This window comes from Macaca nemestrina, chromosome 13 (assembly GCF_043159975.1).
Source record: "Macaca nemestrina isolate mMacNem1 chromosome 13, mMacNem.hap1, whole genome shotgun sequence".
In the NCBI taxonomy this organism is placed as follows: Eukaryota; Metazoa; Chordata; class Mammalia; order Primates; family Cercopithecidae; genus Macaca; species Macaca nemestrina.
The window spans coordinates 85,543,645-85,561,714 of NC_092137.1; the positions used below are offsets into that span (position 1 = coordinate 85,543,645).

The following is an 18,070-nucleotide window of genomic DNA, read 5'->3' on the forward strand; positions in this document are numbered from 1 at the left end:
ATCCCAGCTACTCAGGAGGCTGAGGCAGAAGAATTGCTTGAACCTGGAGGCGAAGGTTGCAGTAAACTGAGATGGCACCCCTGCAATCCAGCCTGGATGACAGAGACTCTGCTTCAAAACAAACAAACAAAAAGTAACAAATAGGCATGACTGTGTTCCAATAAAACTTTATTTACAAAAATAGTGGTGGGGAGCCAGATTTGGCCCATGGGCTAGTTTGCCTACCCTGGACCTAAAGTAATAATATAATAGTCAACATTTGTTGAGAACTATGACATACCAGGCACTTTATTACTGATTCTCACAGCAACCTTGAGGGGAAGTATTATTGGCTCTTTTCTAGAGATAAAGAAACTGAGGCTGAGAGATGTTAGGTTACTTTCCCAGGGTCACCCTGATGGTATGTGGCAAAACTGGGATTCAACTCAGGTCTTACTCCAGAGCTCATGGTTAGTCTATGCCACCTGCCAGAGCAGTCAAAAGGAAGGGAGAGGGGAATATATGACTATCACATCTCAGTTCCTGGGAGAATTCACTCACTCGCTCGCTCACTCACTCACTCACTCACTCATTCATCCATTCAACAAATATTTTACTTATGCTATTTGCAAAGTACTTGGGATTAAAAGACAAGTAAGATATGATTGCTGTCCTCGAGTAGCTCAGAGTCTAGATTTTTTTTTTTTTTTTTTTTGACAGGGTCTTGCTCTGTCATCCAGGCTGGCATGCAGTGGCACAATCATGGCTCACTGCAGCCTCGACCTCCTGGGCTCAGGTGATCCTCCCACCTTAGCCTCCCAAGTAGCTGGAACTACAGATATGCACCACCATATCAGGTTAATTTTTTGTTTATTTGTTTGTTTGTTTGTTTTTGTAGAGATAGGGTTTTGCCATGCTGCCCAGGCTGGTCTCGAACTCCTGGCTCAAGTGATCCATCCACCTTGGCCTCCCAAAGTGCTGGGATTACAGGCATGTGTCACCGCACCTGGCCAAGTCTAGCATTTAAACCTCTAACTGAATGTAAGGGATGAAGAAAAGGGAATGTGATTTATTAATAAGATCAGTGAGTTAAAACATTGAAGTTGCTCTCATCCCTGCTTCCTTCCTTCCTCTAAGCATCCAGAGAGCTCTCTGATCCTTTGGGATCACAGACACGGGACATTTTTACTCTCCAGAATGAACACATAGGCGGATTTACTGTGAAACTACTGAAGCTTACACTTCAGGGTCCCTTGCTTCCTCAAACAAGGCTTCCAAGCCCTGTATCTAATTTTGTATTTCTTTTTTTTTTTTTTTTTTTTTTGAGACGGAGTCTCATTCTGTTTCCCAGGCTGGAGTGCAGTGGCCGGATCTCAGCTCCGCCTCCCGGGTTTACGCCATTCTCCTGCCTCAGCCTCCCGAGTAACTGGGACTACAGGCGCCTGCCACCTCGTCTGGCCACTTTTTTGTATTTTTCAATAGAGATGGGGTTTCACCATGTTAGCCAGGATGGTCTCGATCTCCTGACCTCATGATCTGCCCGTCTGGAGGCCTTGTGATCTGGCCTCCCAAAGTGCTGGGATTACAGGCTTCAGCCACCGTGCCCGGCCCTGCATTTCTTTCTTAAGAGTTGCCTGTCCCAAATATATAAGCCTCAGGGCCCCAAACCTGGATCCAGCTTAAGTGAGTATTTTTTAAGAGCCAGGTCTGATAGAAGCCTGTTTTTAAGGAATTACCAGGAACTGAGATGCTGTTTTTGGCCTTCAGGGGTTTCTCTCAGAACTAAGAATTTGGGGGCTGTCCTCAGTCACAGGTGCAGCCTGAAGTCTGTTCCCACCACGTCCACTCTCCTCCATTTCCCATCACCTGCCCCTATTTTGTCTTCCTTTAAAATACAGCCCTGGGCACTAAGCTTTGTGCTGATTCAAGCTCTTTGGAATTCAAGACATCCAGGAATCCGATGCTCCAAGAATTTTCCCAGTGACCTCTCAGTGGGCCGTTCAGGCAGGAAAGGACACACACATTCCTAATGGGGCCAGGGGCTGTGACTGAGCCTGTGTGTGGCTGGGAGTCTGCTGAATACAAGGTGCTGGCAGTTGGCAGGGCTTCCCAGGGTGGAGACGTCTTGCTGAGCTCATCAGCAGGCCCAGCTCTGTACCCATTTGTCCAGGGAAAAATCAACCCCTAGTGGAACTGTTTGTTTTATACTCTCTCACACAAGTCATAAATGACTCACAACTAGAATGTTATTAACGTGAAACAGGAGGCCTACCTGGCAAAATAATTGGTTTTGGTCATTTTTCAGAGTGGCAGGCAAATCCACAAAGCATATCAAATTACAGGTTAGAAACTTGATGACTAAACAAGAATAATACTGTGAGTTCTCAAGGGTACATCCTGTACCTGTTTTGCCCACTGTCATATCACCAAAAAGACACAGTGAATACAGCCCCTGACACATTGGAGGAACTCTATAAAGAGTTACTGAATGATTGAAGAAAAGGGATGAGCTGTTCTTAGCGGAAACACCCATTTCTCCTAAGATGAATTCGCATTCTTTTGGACCAGTTCTTTCTAAATTAACTGCACTAGCCAGTAGTATCAGAGCATATTTATCTTTGGATATTACAACTCTATAAATTTGAATTTCTTTTTCTTTTTTTTTTTTTTTTTTTTGAGACAGAGTTTTGCTTTTTCGTCCAGGCTGGAATGAAGTGGCACGATCTCGGCTCACTGCAACTTCCACCCCGCCTGGGTTCAAGCGATTCTCCTGCCTCAGCCTCCTGAGTAGCTGGGATTATAGGCACCTGCCACCACGCTGGTTAATTTTTCTATTTTCAGTAGAGACAGCGAAGTCATGTTGGCCAGACTGGTCTCAAACTCCTGACCTCAGGTGATCCACCCACCTGCCTCCCAAAGTGCTAGGGTTACAGGCGTGAGCCCTGCACCTGGCTGAGATGCTATAATTTCTAACCTATGGCTTCCCCTTTTCTGGATTCCATGCAGTCCACACACAAGCATTCTATGACTCATTACCTCCTGAGCATCCAGCTTCTTAAGTGTTACATTCCAGGGATCTTTTCTACAGTATGTTTCTAACTCCTTGGCGGTTTTTGGGGAGACCTTGGTGACACACTTGGAACAGACCTGCTCCAAGGGCTTGCTCATCCGCTTTGTGTACATCCCACTCCCTTCACTTTCAGGTGACCTCATTTTCTAACCTTCCTTAGAGCAACCAATCCCCCATACCGTCTCCTTCTTCAGAGAATCTTTCTATGGGGATTTGTGGTTTTTAAATTGGCATATGAGTTTTAGGCACAGTTGGAGCAGGAAATGCCTTCATGAGGAATTCAGCAGCTTCCAGAGATAAAATGTGATAGGGCAAATTATGAGTCTGGGAATCAGGACACTTGGGTTCCAGTTTTGTACACATCATTCATTCATTTCACAAATGAGCACCCAAAGCCCACTATGATAGCCAACTGCAGGGCTGTGCTAGAAGTATGTAAATAAACACACCTACTCCCGCCCAAAGGCAGCCCCGTGGGGGAAGTGAAAGGATTAATTGCAATAATAGAGAATTGTAAAAGGAATTGGGAGCACTTAGTGAGGTGGTTTTCCAACTTTATTGCACCATCAGGATCCCCACGGGTGTTCTTTCAAATGCCAATCTTTTGAGTCCCAGCCTTCAGAGATCCTGATCCGGTCGATCTAGGAATGCTCAGGGACATTGAATATTTATTCTGAGCGCATTCCCTCCTCCCTCTACTCCCCTCCCGGTGATTCCACTGGAAGTGGCCCCAACCCACACACTTTCCTTCAAGAAAAGGTTCACAAAGGCAGGGGTCTGCAGCTGATTTTTTTTTTTTTTTTTTCAAGAGACAAGGTGTTGCTGTCACCCACTCTGGAGAGCAGTGGCACAATCATAGCTCACTGCAGCCTCAATCTCCCAGGCTCAAGTGGTCCTCCTGCCTCAGCTTCCCAAGTAGCTGGAACTACAGGCATGTGCCACCACATCCAGCCCTTACAGCACATCCAGCTCTTACAGCTGATTTTTAGAGGAGGAAGGAATACAAACTTATGAGGCACAGAGGCAAAAAATGGCATGATTTTACCCTACACTCTAAGACAATGAAGGCCATGAAGCATGAATACCACAGCTTCCTGACCTACCCAAATGGACACCTTTATCTCCACTAGCAACTTTTTCTTTTGAGACAGAGTCTCACTCTTGCCCAGGCTGGAGTGCAGTGGTGCGATCTCGGCTCACTGCAACCTCTGCCTCCCGGGTTCAAGCAATTCTCCTGCCTCAGCCTCCTGAGTAGCTGGGACTACAGGCATGAGCCACCATGCCCAGTTAATTTTTGTATTTTTAGTAGAGATGGGGTTTCACCATCTTAGTCAGGCTGGTCTTGAACTCCTGATCCACCCGCCTCGGCCTCCCAAAGTGCTGGGATTACAGGTGTGAGCCACCATGACTGGCCAATTTTTGTATTTTCTTAGTAGAAACAGGGTTTCACCATACTGGCCAGGCTGGTCTCAAACTCCTGACCTCGTGATAAGCCCGCTCGGGCTCCCAAAGTGCTGGGATTACAGGCATAAGCCACCACGTTGGGCCCATTGGCAACCGTTTCTATAGCACCAGCAGAGGAAGAGGTATCCTGCTCCTGGTGGAAGCTAAACTCATCTAAGCTCCTTCTCCCCTCCATCTCCCACTCTCACCAACCCCACCTTCCTGCTCCACACACACATACACCCTTCAGTTCTCTGCCACCTCTCCTGGATCCTTCCCCTAAACCTCTAAACACACTAGACTCTCCTATTCCTAAAACCAAAAACACTTCCCTTCACACTGGGGCCTCCACTTACCATCTCTTTTTTTTTTTTTTTTTTTTTGAGATGGAGTTTCACTCTTGTTGCCCAGGCTGGAATGCAATGATGCAATCTCGGCACACAGCAACCTCCGCCTCCTGGGTTCAAGCGATTCTCCTGCCTCAGCCTCCCAAGTAGCTGAGATCACAGGCATGAGCCACCATGCTTGGCTACTTTTGTATTTTTAGTAGAGACGGGGTTTCTCCATGTTGGTCAGGCTGGTCTCGAACTCCCGACCTCAGGTGATCCGCCCGCCTCGGCCTCCCAAAGTGCTGGGATTATAGCCATGAGCCACCATGCCCAGTCCCACTTACCACCTTTTATTTCTCATTTATTTCTCTTACAAGCTTTTTTTTTGAGATGGAGTCTTGCTCTGTTGAGTGCAGTGGCATGGTTTGGCTCACTGCAACCTCCAGCTCCTGGGCTCAAGTGATCCTCCTGCCTCAGCCACCCAAGTAGCCAAGATTACAGGAGTGCGCCATGGCGCCTGGTTAATTTTTGTATTTTGAGTAGAGATGGGGTTTCGCATGTTGGCCAGGCTGGTCTTGAACTCCTGACCTCAAGTGATCCATCCGCCTCAGCCTCCCAAAGTGCTGGGATTACAGGTATGAGCCACCGCGCCCGGCCTCTGCCAACCTTCTTTAAAGAAAGAAAAAAGAAATAAAAGGGCTATGAAACCAGTGTATGTTAATTACAGAAAATTTCAAAACTAAAAGGAAAAAAAGGCCTTCACACCTTATCATAAGCTCTCAAAACATCAATCGTAACTGCTTCAATTAATTTTGTCACCAGAATGTAAATACCTCCAGGATGGGGACATGGTTTTCTTTTTCTTCATTGTGTCCTCAGTGGACCCAGAAGACTCAATAAATACGTATTTATTGGGGACTACTAGATGGAGGAGAGAGGGAGGGAGACAAGGGCTAAAAACCTACCTTCTGGGTACAATGCTTAGTACCTGAGTGACATAATCATTCATACCCCAAACCTCAGCATCATGCAATACACCAGATAACAAACCTAGGTAACACAAAAGTAACACAAATCATCCATATTATACACCCATAACCATGTTGACTCTGGTATCCATCCAATCTTTATGTGTTTTATTAAAAATAAAAAATGAGGACAGGTGCCATGGCTCACGCCTGTAACCCCAGCACTTTGGGAGGCTGAGGTGGGAAGATCATTTGATGCCAGGAATTTGAGACCAGTATAAGCAACATAGCAAGACCTCATCTCTTAAAAAAAAAAAATCTTAAAATTAGCTGGGCGTGGTGGTGCATGCCTGTAGTCTCAGCTACTCAGGAGACTGAGGGTGGGAGGATCGCTTGAGCCTGGGAGGTCAAGGTTGCAGTGAGCCATGATCATGCCACTGTCCTCCAGCCTGGGTGACAGAGCAAGATCCAGTCTCAAAAAACAAAAACAATAATGACATCAGGCTGTACATACACAATTTAGAAAAGAATGTTTTATAACCTGCTTTTTTTGCTAAAAACATATCATAAGTATATTTCTAGTTCATTACCCATTTTTAGTTGCTGCTTTTGGTTTGGATAGACAATAATTTATAGATTTTCAATTTTAAATATTAAAAAGAACACTGTGACAAACATCCTTGTGTCTAAAATCTTTGCATGTATCAGTAATTACCTAAATAGGCTGAGTTGAGCCGGGACTGCTGTGGCAAAGAATGGGCAAAAATCTATGGCTCTTGAAACCTACCATAAAATCCCATTTGGAATGCTTGTAACAAAGTCATGTTCCTTTCTTGACACCCTCATTATCAAGTATTATTAAAATTATTTTTCTGCCAATTTAAGAGGTGAAATGGTGTCTCCTTTTAATTTGGATTTGATTCCTAGTGGTTGAATTTGTTTCATATTCTTATTTCAGCTCATCTTCTAGAAGTCACCTATAGCTACTGTCAGTTTCCAGGCTTCCAAGGACTCCCTTCAGCCTACTGCAATGCAGCTTCTGACCCTACTCCTCCATGGACAGATGACATCCATTTCTGAAATCCAGGGGCCACACTTCAATCTATCTCATGAGGTATCTCTGCTGGGTGGACGCCAATGGTCTCCCTGCCTGAAGACTGTTTCTCTGACTTCTGTGAGCAGAGCCTCTTCTGGTCACTCTTGTTCTCTGGCATAGACTTCTCTTGTGGGGGGTGGCCTTCAGCATCATTATTGCTCAGGGCAGTACAAAAGACCACACAACGGAGTATGATTGTTAGTGAGGAGCCAAGATCACGCCACATCTCAAGAAGAGATGGTAGCAGCCTGGAATGGTTTGTTGGCCATGGGAATAAAGAGAAAGGGATTGATTTGACAGATGTTTAATGGGTAAACATCACAGGATTTGGCAATTGGCTCTGGAAGATAAATGGGAGGAAAGAGTCTAGGATGACCACTGTGCTTCATCTTGCGGGGTGGGGGTGACTTGACTAGGTTGGTGACTTTGCTCAATCCAATAGGGGATACAAAAAGAGCAGAGACATGAAAGGGAAGATGATGAAAGTGGTATCCCAGAAAATGAGAAGGTGACCAACAGCACCAAAAATCAGGCAATCAGATAAACCAGTTTCTAAGCTGAGGAAGGGGAGTGACAATTCTTTCAAGAAGATTGTCCATGGAGAGAAACAATAGGGTAATAACCAGAGGGAGTACAGGGTTGAAGGGGTGTTTTTTGGCTGAGGGCAACGGACCAGTTGAGGCTGAGCAGCTGAAAGTACAGATGCCAAGCAGGTGGCTGAAGGAGTAAGATCCCAGAGATGGGATGAAGTGGGATCATAACAGAGGAAGGGCTGAACAGAAAGGATATCTCCATGCACGAGGCAGCAGGATGCAGATGTACACATTCCCTTGGAGGTTCACAGTAGGAAGTGAAAGTTCCTGCATTTTGAACTTTCCTCCCTCTGTGATTTAGAAGGTGAGGTTATCTATTAGGCACGTCGGTAAGTAAGCAGTTGGAACCAAGTGGTGAATGTTTATAGTAGAGGGTTCTGACCACAGACAAAGATTGCTCAATGGCACTGAGGTCCAACTGTAGTTGAATGCCCTAGATTTATAACAGCCACAATCTGTACACTTCTATCATTTTTAATTGCTATATTCTACACCCCAAACAGATATACATAGGGATAAACTGAGTCAGGCAATTCAGGCTTGGAAGCTTGCAAAGCTGGTAGAGTTTGAGGATGAGGGGTTTAAGGAGTTGAGGGCATGAATGAGAAGTCTGAGTTGACCACAGGGCACCAGTTGGGTCAGGTAGAGAATGCAGTTAAAAAGGGAAAAAACAAAAGAAAAAATGGCCGGGCATGGTGACTCACACCTGTAATCCCAGCACTTTTGAGAGGCCAAGGCAGATGGATCACTTGAGGTCGGGAGTTCAAGACCAGCCTGGCCAACATGGTGAAACCCTGTCTCTACTAAAAATATGAAAATTAGCCAGGCATGGTGGCAAGCGCCTGTATTCCCAGCTACTTGGGAGGCTGAGGCAGGAGAATCACTTGAACCCAGGAGGCGGAGGTTGCAGTGAGCTGAGATCACACCACTGCACTCCAGCCTGGGCAACAGAGTAAGACTCTGTCTCAGAAAAACAAACACACACACACCATAACAGCAAGTGCAAACATCAAGGATTAGGCCAGGCGTGGCGGCTCACACCTATTAATTCCAGCACTTTGGGAGGCTGAGGTGGAAGAATCACTTAAAGCCAGGAGTTCAAGGCTAGCCTAGGCAACAAAGCGAGACCCTTGTCTCTACAAAAAATAAGAAAATGAGCTGGGTGCAGTGTGGGGCATGCCTGTAGTCCCAGCTACTCAGTGTCCGCTGAGAAATACAGATGATTGCTTGAGCCCAGGAATTCAAGGTTGCAGTGAACCATGATGCACCACTGCACTCCAGTCTGGGTGACACAGCAAGACACTGTATATTTAAAAAAAAAAAAAAAAAAAAGGTTTAGTGGTAGAGAGTAAGAAAACTGAAAAATAGGAAGTTACAATAAGACAGATGATTGGAGTTTCGAGCATGGTCACAAGAGAGGAATGTGTGGTTGAAATGGAAGTGGACATAGATTTGAAAAAAATCAAAGCCTTGTATAGCCAATTGTAAGGCCTTGCTTGAAAACATTCAGGGTGGCAGAATTTGGGATGAAGACTGCAAAGCAGAACTGAGGCCTCAGTGACTCCTGCATAGTGACTGTGAGATTGGTAGACAACAGAGAGCTGGTGAAGTAACCAGATGGCATGGGCCTTCTGACCCTTTCCAGACCTCATGGAAGTGGCAGAAAACTGTAGTCAATATCAGGGCCTCAAATTGTGGCTCCAGCAGTGATTAGCAACATGGCCTTGGGCAAGTCAATTTAACCTCTCTGTGCCTCACTTGCCTTATCAGTAACATGAAGACATAATAGTACCCTCAAGTAAAGTGCTTATAAAAAGGCCTGCCACATGTACCAGAGCACTACTTAAATGTCAGCATCATTATCATTTCTCATTTCAACAATGAGGGGGTTGTTAATAGTCTCTAAGGCACAGATTCTTAAATTTTTTGGTCTCAAAATCCTTTTACATTCTTAAAAATTGTCACAGACACCAAAGAACCTTTTTTTTTTTTTGAGACAGAGTCTTGCTCTGTCACCCAGACTGGAGTGCAGTGGTGCCATCTCAGCTCCCTGCAACCTCCACCTTCCAGATTCAAGCAATTCTCCCGCCTGTCTCCTGAGTAGCGGGGATTACAGGTGCGTGCCACCACACCCAGCTAATTTTTTTTTTTTTTTGTATATTTAGTAGAGATGGGGTTACACCATGTTGGTCAGGCTAGTCTTGAACTCCTGCTCCTGATCTGCCCACCTCGGCCTCCCAAAGTGCTGGGATTACAGGCGTGAGCTACCGTGCCCAGCCCTAAGAACTTTTAAAAAAAAATTTATCTGTCAATATTTTTCATATTAGAAAACTGAGAAAATATTTTTAAAATACGTAGTCAGCTGGGTGCAGTGGCTCACGCCTGTAATCCTGACACTCTGGGAAGCTAAGGTGGGTCAAGAGTTTGAGATCAGTCTGGCTAACATGGCAAAACCCCGTCTCTACTAAAAATGCAAAAAAATTAGCCAGTCGTGGTGGCAGGGGCCTGTAATCTCAGCTACTTGGGAGGCTGAGGCAGACTTGCTTGAACCCAGGAGGCAGAGGTTATAGTGAGCCCAGACGGCGCCATTGTACTCCAGCCTGGGCGGCAGAGGGAGACTATCTCAAAAAAAAAAAACAGGCCGGGCGCGGTGGCTCAAGCCTGTAATCCCAGCACTTTGGGAGGCCGAGACGGGCGGATCACGACGTCAGGAGTTCGAGACCATCCTGGCTAACACGGTGAAACCCCGTCTCTACTAAAAAATACAAAAAACTAGCCGGGCGAGGTGGTGGGCGCCTGTAGTCCCAGCTACTCGGGAGGCTGAGGCAGGAGAATGGCGTAAAAACCCGGGAGGCGGAGCTTGCAATGAGCTGAGATCCGGCCACTGCACTCCAGCCTGGGCGACACAGCAAGACTCCGTCTCAAAAAAAAAAAAACAAACAAACAAACAAACAAAAAAACAGTCACTTGAAAACAGTAATAAATCCACTAACCAGAAATATAACACGTTTTAAAGAAAAATAACTATTTTTTTCCCAAAAAATGTGGAAGTACGATATTGTTTTGCAGATCTCTTTAATGTTTGGCTTAAATGAAGACAGCTAGATTCTCTTCTTCTGCATTCAATCTGTTAGGATGTGCTGTTTCCTGTTTGCTTAAAGCGTGAAAATCCTAGCAACTCACCTCACCTCTTGGGGACCTTGGACCACACTTTGAGAACCATTACTTTTTCTTTCAGCTCTAAATCATTCACAGCCCTGCGCGGTGGTGGCTCATGGCTGTAATCCCAGGACTTTGGGAGGCTGAGGCGGGCAGATCACCTGAGGCGGGCAGATCACCTGAGGCCAGCAGTTTGAGACCAGCTTGGCTGGGCCACATGATGAAACCCCGTCTCTACTAAAAATACAAAAAGTAGTCAGGCCTCATGGCACCCTCCTGTAGTCCCAGCTACTCAGGAGGCTGAGGCAGGACAATCACTTGAACCCGGGAGGCGGAGGTTGCAGTAAGCCGAGATTGCTCCACTGCACTCCAGCCTGTGTGACAGAGAGAGGCTCTATCTCAAAAATAAATAAATAAATAAATACATAAATAAATAAATCATTCATTCACTCACTCATTCAACACTACTGGATCCCAGAGACAAAGAACAATGTGGTCACTGCCTTTGAGGAGTCTAGTTGAGAAAAAAGATGAAAACAAATTAGAAATTACAGCACGACATGAGCGAACAGAGGAGGAAGTTAGGAAATTACTGGTGTGCCTAAGAGAGGCAGGGAAGGCTTACAGGAGTACAAGGAACCCGAATTTGACTTTACTTTCCTATGCTCCATCTAAGGAGAAGGAAGATAATGCACAAAGGCGCAAGGGCAGGAATTAATATAGTATAAGGAAGCCCAGAGTACACTGGCAGGAGGAAGAGTCCGTATGCTGGAAAAGCACGTTGGCCTTAAAGTTACATTTCATCCTATTAGCCCCAGGAGGCTGGGGTGATAAGAGCTTGCTTTTCTTTTTTTTGATTGGGAGTCTTGCTCTGTTGCCCAGGCCTGGACGCAATCTCGGCTCACTGCAAGCTCCACCTCCCAGGTTCACGCCATTCTCCTGCCTCAGCCTGCCATGTAGCTGGGACTACAGGTACCCACCACCAAGTCCGGCTAATTTTTTTGTATTTTTAGTAGAGACGGGGTTTCACCATTTAGCCAGGATGGTCTCGATCTCCTGACCTCGTGATCCGCCCATCTTGGCCTCCCAAAGTGCTGGGATTACAGGCGTGAGCCACCACACCTGGCCAAGAGCTTGCTTTCCTTATTTTAAGTCAGGTTTACCGAAGTATAATTTACATAGAAGTAAAAACCACCCTTTGGCTGGGTGCAGTGGCTCACGCCTGTAATCCCAGCATTTTGGAAGGCCGAGGTGGATGGATCACCTGAGGTCAGGAGTTCGAGACGAGCCTGGCCAACATGGTGAAATCCCGTCTCTACTTAAAATACAAAAAATTAGCCGGGCGTGGTGGTACATACCTGTGATCCCAGGTACTCGGGAGGCTGAGGCAGGAGAATCACTTGAACCCGGAAGCAGAGGTTGCAATGAGCCGAGACCCTGCCATTGCACTCCAGCCTGGGGGATAACAGAGAGACTTCGTCTCAAAAAAAAAAAAAACCAAAAACACCCTTTTAGGTCTATAGTTCTGAGTTTTGACAGATCCATAGATTCATCCAGTCATGTAAATACCACAATCAAGATATAGAATATTCTCATCATCTCAAAAAGTGTGGTCAGTCCACCCTTCCCCAGCTGCAGTTGCCAGCAACCACTGATCTAATTTCTGTCCCTATACTTTTTTACTTTGAAATAATCATATACCCATAGGTAGTTGCAAAGAGGGCCCAGGTACACTTTCTCCAATGGGAACATCTTATAAAGCTATGGAGAAATATCAAAAGCCAGGAAACTGACATTGGTACAATACTATCAAGTAGACTACAGACCTTATTCAGATTTCACTAGTGCTTACATCCATTAGCTTATTTGAAAAAACATAACTGGGCCATAGTATGAAAGAAGGGTTAGCCTAGCAAAAACATGCATTAGTTACAGTTGTCCACAGAAGAAAGGAGAACTCAGGGGGGTGCAGAGAGAGGAAGGGAATGGAGGAAACATTTCTGGAGTGGAACAGAAATCATTTGGTAGACACTTTGGTATAAGGATTTAAATTAATCCTTCTTGATCTTTTCTTTTTTGAGACAGAGTGTCACACTGTCACTCAGACTAGGATATTGTGGTGCAATCACGGCTCACTGCAGCCTAGACCTCCTGGGCTCAAGCAATCCTCCCACCTCAGCCTCCAGAGTAGTTGGGACCAAAGGCAGATGCCACCACACCTTGCTAATTTTTTTTTTTTTTTGAGACGGAGTCTCACTGTCACCCAGGCTGATACGTTCCCAGGTTCAAGCAATTCTCTGCCTCAGCCTCCCAAGTAGCTAGGATTACATGCACCCGCCACCACACCCGGCTAACTTTTGTATATTTAGTAGAGATGGGGTTTCACCATCTTGACCAGGCTGATCTTGAACTCCTGACCTCGTGATCCACCTGCCTCAGCCTCCCAAAGTGCCGGGATTACAGGTAGGAGCCACCGCTCCTGGCCGCTAATTTTTGTATTTTCTGTAGAGATGGGGTTTCGCCCAGGCTGGAAATTAATCCTTTTTTTTGGAATGAAATTTCCCATATGGCAGGGCAGCAAGCAAAAGGTTGTTTTAAATTGAACAGCCTGACCTCTAACTGAATGAAGGTCATGAAAACCCCAAATAACCATAATATTTCTGAGAATGGTTTAGTTACTCTTTCCTTACTCTTATCTGACTGAAAACAACGAACTATCAAAAACAAAGTTATCTGTTTAGTTAGCTAACCGTTTGCAAAACCCAAGCAAATGAAATCTCTATATTTACTCTTATTCCCTCTTGCAGTTCAGTACTGTAGTAGGCTTTCCTATCTGTTCCACCATTTTATCAGACTATAGTACTGATAATGCCTTAATCTCTATACAATTTATTTATAGACATCACTTACCCATCAGGAGACAATGGGATCAGCGTTGTTGTCCCCACTTTTACAGCCCAAGAAACTGAGGCTCCTGATACCCAGGATCACACATGCCAACACCGTAAAATGCTCAGAAAGGCATCGACACAGGATAAGCATTCAATAGACGTTAACTAGCTTTACTTAATACCCTTCTTTCTACTCCACCACACCCCATTTACAGCCAGGTTGGACCTCTTTCTACAAGAGAAATGGAATAAATTTGTGCAGAAGTTCCATATAGGCAATGAAATTATCTCTGGTGACAAAGTCCTCATTTAAACTACAGTTTAACACTAGTTACTACCAAATACAGTCCCTCGGGAGTTCTGAGTGACCCAAAACCTACTTCCTGGACTTTAAGATGAGCTTTTAGTTTCTTTAAAATCAGAAAGTGTCTTAAAACCAGATTCAATGAAATACGGTAACAATCTTTTTACTGTGTCCTGTGATAGGTATTTTATATGCATTTTAGCACTTAACCTCCAAACCTCTTCTTATTATATATCTGCTGTTACGTCCATTTTAAAGATAGAGAAGTCAGGGCACAGAGAGGTTAAGAGGTCACACAGTGAATGGTGAACAGTATAACAGTAACCCCAAAGCAAGCAGTACCCTAGATTCCAATTTCAGTTGACTTCGCCGGCTAACAGTTCAATTTTATGCAAAAACCACAACTTCAAATGGAAAAACATAAATTAAAACAATCACAAAAACCAGACAAATGGAGGCTCAGCAGGCCTTGTAGCTCGTCCACGTTACACAGAGGGTATCAGAGCCAAAATCCATGGCCGATCTGTCTTCAAAGCGCGATCTATTTCCACCAAACCACGCTACCACCGACACGTGGTAAGGGGCAGTACAAAGATCTGTCGAATTAATAATGCCTGAAAACAAAGTTGACAATAAGAAGGTAAAAATGGAAAACACAGATAAAATGGGAAAAGCAGACCATTTGCAGGAAACAAAAAACTCAAGTTTTCAAGGCAGGGCATTCACGGTGAGCCAAGGCGCTGGGACAAAGTTTGCGCGGGTACCGCCGGACTCCCGGGCTGCCCGGCGCGGAGTCTTTAACGGAGATGGTTCGCAAGGAGTCGGCCTCGGATCCTGGCAGCCTCCTGGCTTCCCTCCCGACCGCCAGTAACACGGCCGGGGAACACCGGCGACGACCGGGGGTCAGTCGCCTTTCCCTTCTGGGCTGATGGCTTAAAATACACATAAACACAAGTCCCCAGACGGTCCGCGGCCTCTCGGTGGGGCCGGAGCTCGCTGCCCGCGGCCGGTCCGGAAGCCATGCACCTGGGGACAGGAGCACCTCCGAGTCGCAGCTCGGCGCCGAGAAGCACCCACCTCCCGCGGCCGGCCCAGTCCAAGACCTTGGCCCCTATAGCCCGGCCTAGGCCCGCCCCAGGCGGGGCTAGGGGCGGCGAGGCTGGCGGGCGCCCCTCAGGCCGCGCGGGTGAGCAGCGGGAGCCGGCGCCGGGCATTTCCTCTTCCTCCCTACGCGCGGCGCGGCGGCGGCGGCGGCGGCGGCGGCCAGGCCGAGGCTGGGCACGGGCGCCCGATCGCGGCCTGCTGGCTAGCGCGGGCAAGCGCCGCGCCCCGAGCCGCCGTCGCCGCGCCGCCCCCGTCACGACCGCCGGCCGCGGGGCCTCCGGGCGGCTGGGCCCGGCGAGGGCAGCGAGAGGCGGGGCTGGCGTGCGGGCGGCGGAAGGAGGCGGAGGAGGAGGAAGAGGAGGAGGCGGCGGCGGCCGGGAGCCGGGGGAGAGGGGCGGGGGGTGGGCCGGGGGAGGGGAGGAGCGGGATTTGCGGAGCGCCGCGCCGCTGCCGGGAGCCGGCAGGCCCGAGAGTGACCGGAGTCACGGCGGGCGCCGGCGGAGCCGCGGCGTCGGACCCGCCTCCTGGAGGAGCTCAGCCCCGACCAGGCCCGGCCCCATTCCCGCCCCGCGCCGCCTCCCCGCCGCCGCCGCCGCCGCCGCGGGAGCGCTCCCTTGCCCACCCCGCCCCCGCGGCCGAGCCCGGGAGTCGAGTGGGAGTCGGCCGGCCGGCGCGGGCAGCGCCGGGACCCCGCGGGGGACACTGCAGCCGGAGCCCGGGAGGGGCCGCGCCGCCACCGTCTGAACTAGGATGTCCCGACATGAAGGTGAGAGGAGCCCCCGCCCCCACCCGCACCGCCCGGGCCTCGGCCTACCCCGCCCGGGCCCGGCGCGGCAGAGGGCGGCCAGGAAGCGGCGGAGACTTTGGCCGAGCCCGAGCCGGGCCCGAGGCGCTGGACCCGGGAGTGAGCGAGCGAGGGCGGAGAGCCGCGGCGCCGCTGCCGCCACGGCCGCGGCCCTTAGCTGGGCCTGGTGCTGGAGGCGGGGCGGCCCGGGCGGCCGGAGGGTTTGCACTGTCATGGGGCGGGGGGGGAGGGGAGGCGGCGGGGCCCGTTACCGGCGGGAGCTCGGCCCTCGGGACTGATACCGGACGCCGAGGCCCGCCCGGCCGGTTCAGGAGCCGCGGGCCCCAGCGCGGCCTAGCGCTCCCGTCGCCCCGGAAGAGCCCGGTGTGGTCGCAGAGCCGGGCCGCGGGCGGCAGCAGGAGGCAAAAGAGCCGGTCCGGGACCCGGCAGGCGCGTCCGGTCGCCGGGAGACGACGGCGAGTGTCCCCGCCTGCGGGCGACCGCGGGGCTGGCGGGAAGGCTCTGCGGCCAGGGGACGGGAAGCCCTCGGCGCCTGGAGCCCGCCCCAGCCTCGCGGCTAGGCCTCGGCGCGTCCCTGGGCTCGGGTAACCAAGTTCCCGGGGTGGATCCGACCCCGCCGCAGCAAGCAAACTCCCTGCTCAGTCACCCAGGCAGAGCAGGGCTCGCTCCCCGCCGGCCCCGGTGCCCTCGCCGGCATGTGCTGCGTACCAGACAAGGTTTTGGAAAATGACGATGGTGAGGTCTATTCATGGTCGGGGGTCGTTTTGGACCTTGTTATGCGATTTAAAAACACGATTGGAGTACAGTTGCAAATAAGCAGACTGCTCTAAGCCCAGTCCCAGGGCACAAAGAGACAAATGTTTAGGGTCGAGGCTTTGAGCTGGTAAGAAATAAGTTAACTTTAATTTACTGCCATATGGTTTAGAAAAGGAGGAGGGGGTTGTGTTTTCTTTGTTTCACTACTACAGGTTTTTGGATAAAAAGTGTTAAGAGTCTTGGCGGAAAGTTTGCCCTGTTAAGGTTAATACAAGATTGTAGAAGTGGCTTGAAAGTTTGTGTACTCACGATTTTAAAATCCTGTATAGGTGATGTAGGAGTGGAGAAAGTTTAGTGAGTCAGTTTAGTGTGTGCTTCGCACTGTGGGAAAGATATTCTTTGGGAAATACAGACCTTAGAATTTTAAGGCTGAAAAACTCAGATTGATTAAAATTGTATTTAGAACAAGTTTCAAAATTCGCATTACTAATTACAGCGTTGAAATTGACTCAACATTCTGTGTTCAACGATTCTGTATTTTAAAAGTTACAAAACTAATATGAAATATACTATATTTTCTTCGCAAAGCATTTACTGAGTACTTACTGTGTTCAAGTGTTGGACATTTTGAAATAATGAGGTACCTAGCCTCATAGAAAGGAACACATAAGTGGGAAGCTGTGCCTCTTTTCCCACTTTGGCTGCTTCATGGAAATGTATCCTTATCTCTGTAATTTTAAGAACTTGTAATTAAAGTTATAATCAGATTTCAATTTGGGATATTAAAGTTTATCTTAAACTGTAGTCCTGTGTACACTGACCACTTTCAAGACAAAACAAAAGTGAGCAATGGCTGCAGGCTTTCTTAACGCTTAAAAACTGGGAGAGTTAAAGTTACAGAATCACAGCCATGGAAGAGTGTTTCAGACTCATTCTCCTTGGTCTAAGAAAGCACACAGATAGTTCCAGAGAAGCATTCTAATTGAAGTGTCCTGGGAAGAAAATTCCTTCACCCCCCATGCTCTGTTGTAGTAATTAAAATCTCATATTTGGAACATTATTGAATGTAACATACATTCTGTAATTTAAGCCCATTTCCCCCCATTTGGTCCTGTGCAAAGGTGTGTGGTTATGAAACTTCTGCTACCTTTTAGTTACTTGAATATTACTGAACCTCAGCACACTAGTAGCACACCTTTCCTAGTAACTTACGTTAATGTCAGAAAATAAAAAGGACCATACCTAAATACATTTGTTGAAGACTTACAGTACAATATTTGATAAGTGATTATCTTTCAGTGGTCTAGTTTATGGTCTGAGACAGGAATAGCAGTCTCATGAATCACACTTAACTCATTAGATATATGTTTTGTGGAATATTAGTTCAGACTGTCATTATTGTCATCAGTACGACTTTGACTTATCAGCAAATACAGGGTATGGCAACCTTGCTGTTCTTTTCTTACCTTTCCCTTTTTTGGGCCAACGAATCCCATTTCTTTCAGCATTTCTTTCTTTCTTTCTTTTTTTTGATGGAGTCTCGCTCTGTCACCAGGTTGGAGTGCAGTGGCGC

The 18,070-nt window shown here is 47.8% G+C and overlaps 1 protein-coding gene across 2 annotated transcripts in view; it reads left to right on the forward strand.

The window, feature by feature from the left end:
* The first annotated feature begins 15,342 nt into the window (after positions 1–15,342).
* Positions 15,343–18,070, forward strand: part of LOC105465454 (potassium channel modulatory factor 1) — an 84,522-nt gene continuing 81,794 nt past the window's right edge. Inside the window, exon 1 of one of the 2 annotated variants that reach the window (XM_071076982.1) lies at positions 15,343–15,702. In XM_071076982.1, coding sequence (XP_070933083.1) covers positions 15,687–15,702 — 16 coding nt within the window. In that variant the 5' untranslated portion in view covers positions 15,343–15,686. Of the gene's footprint in view, positions 15,703–16,273; positions 16,477–18,070 lie in introns of those variants that run through there. The other variant, XM_071076981.1, reaches the window with a different exon arrangement.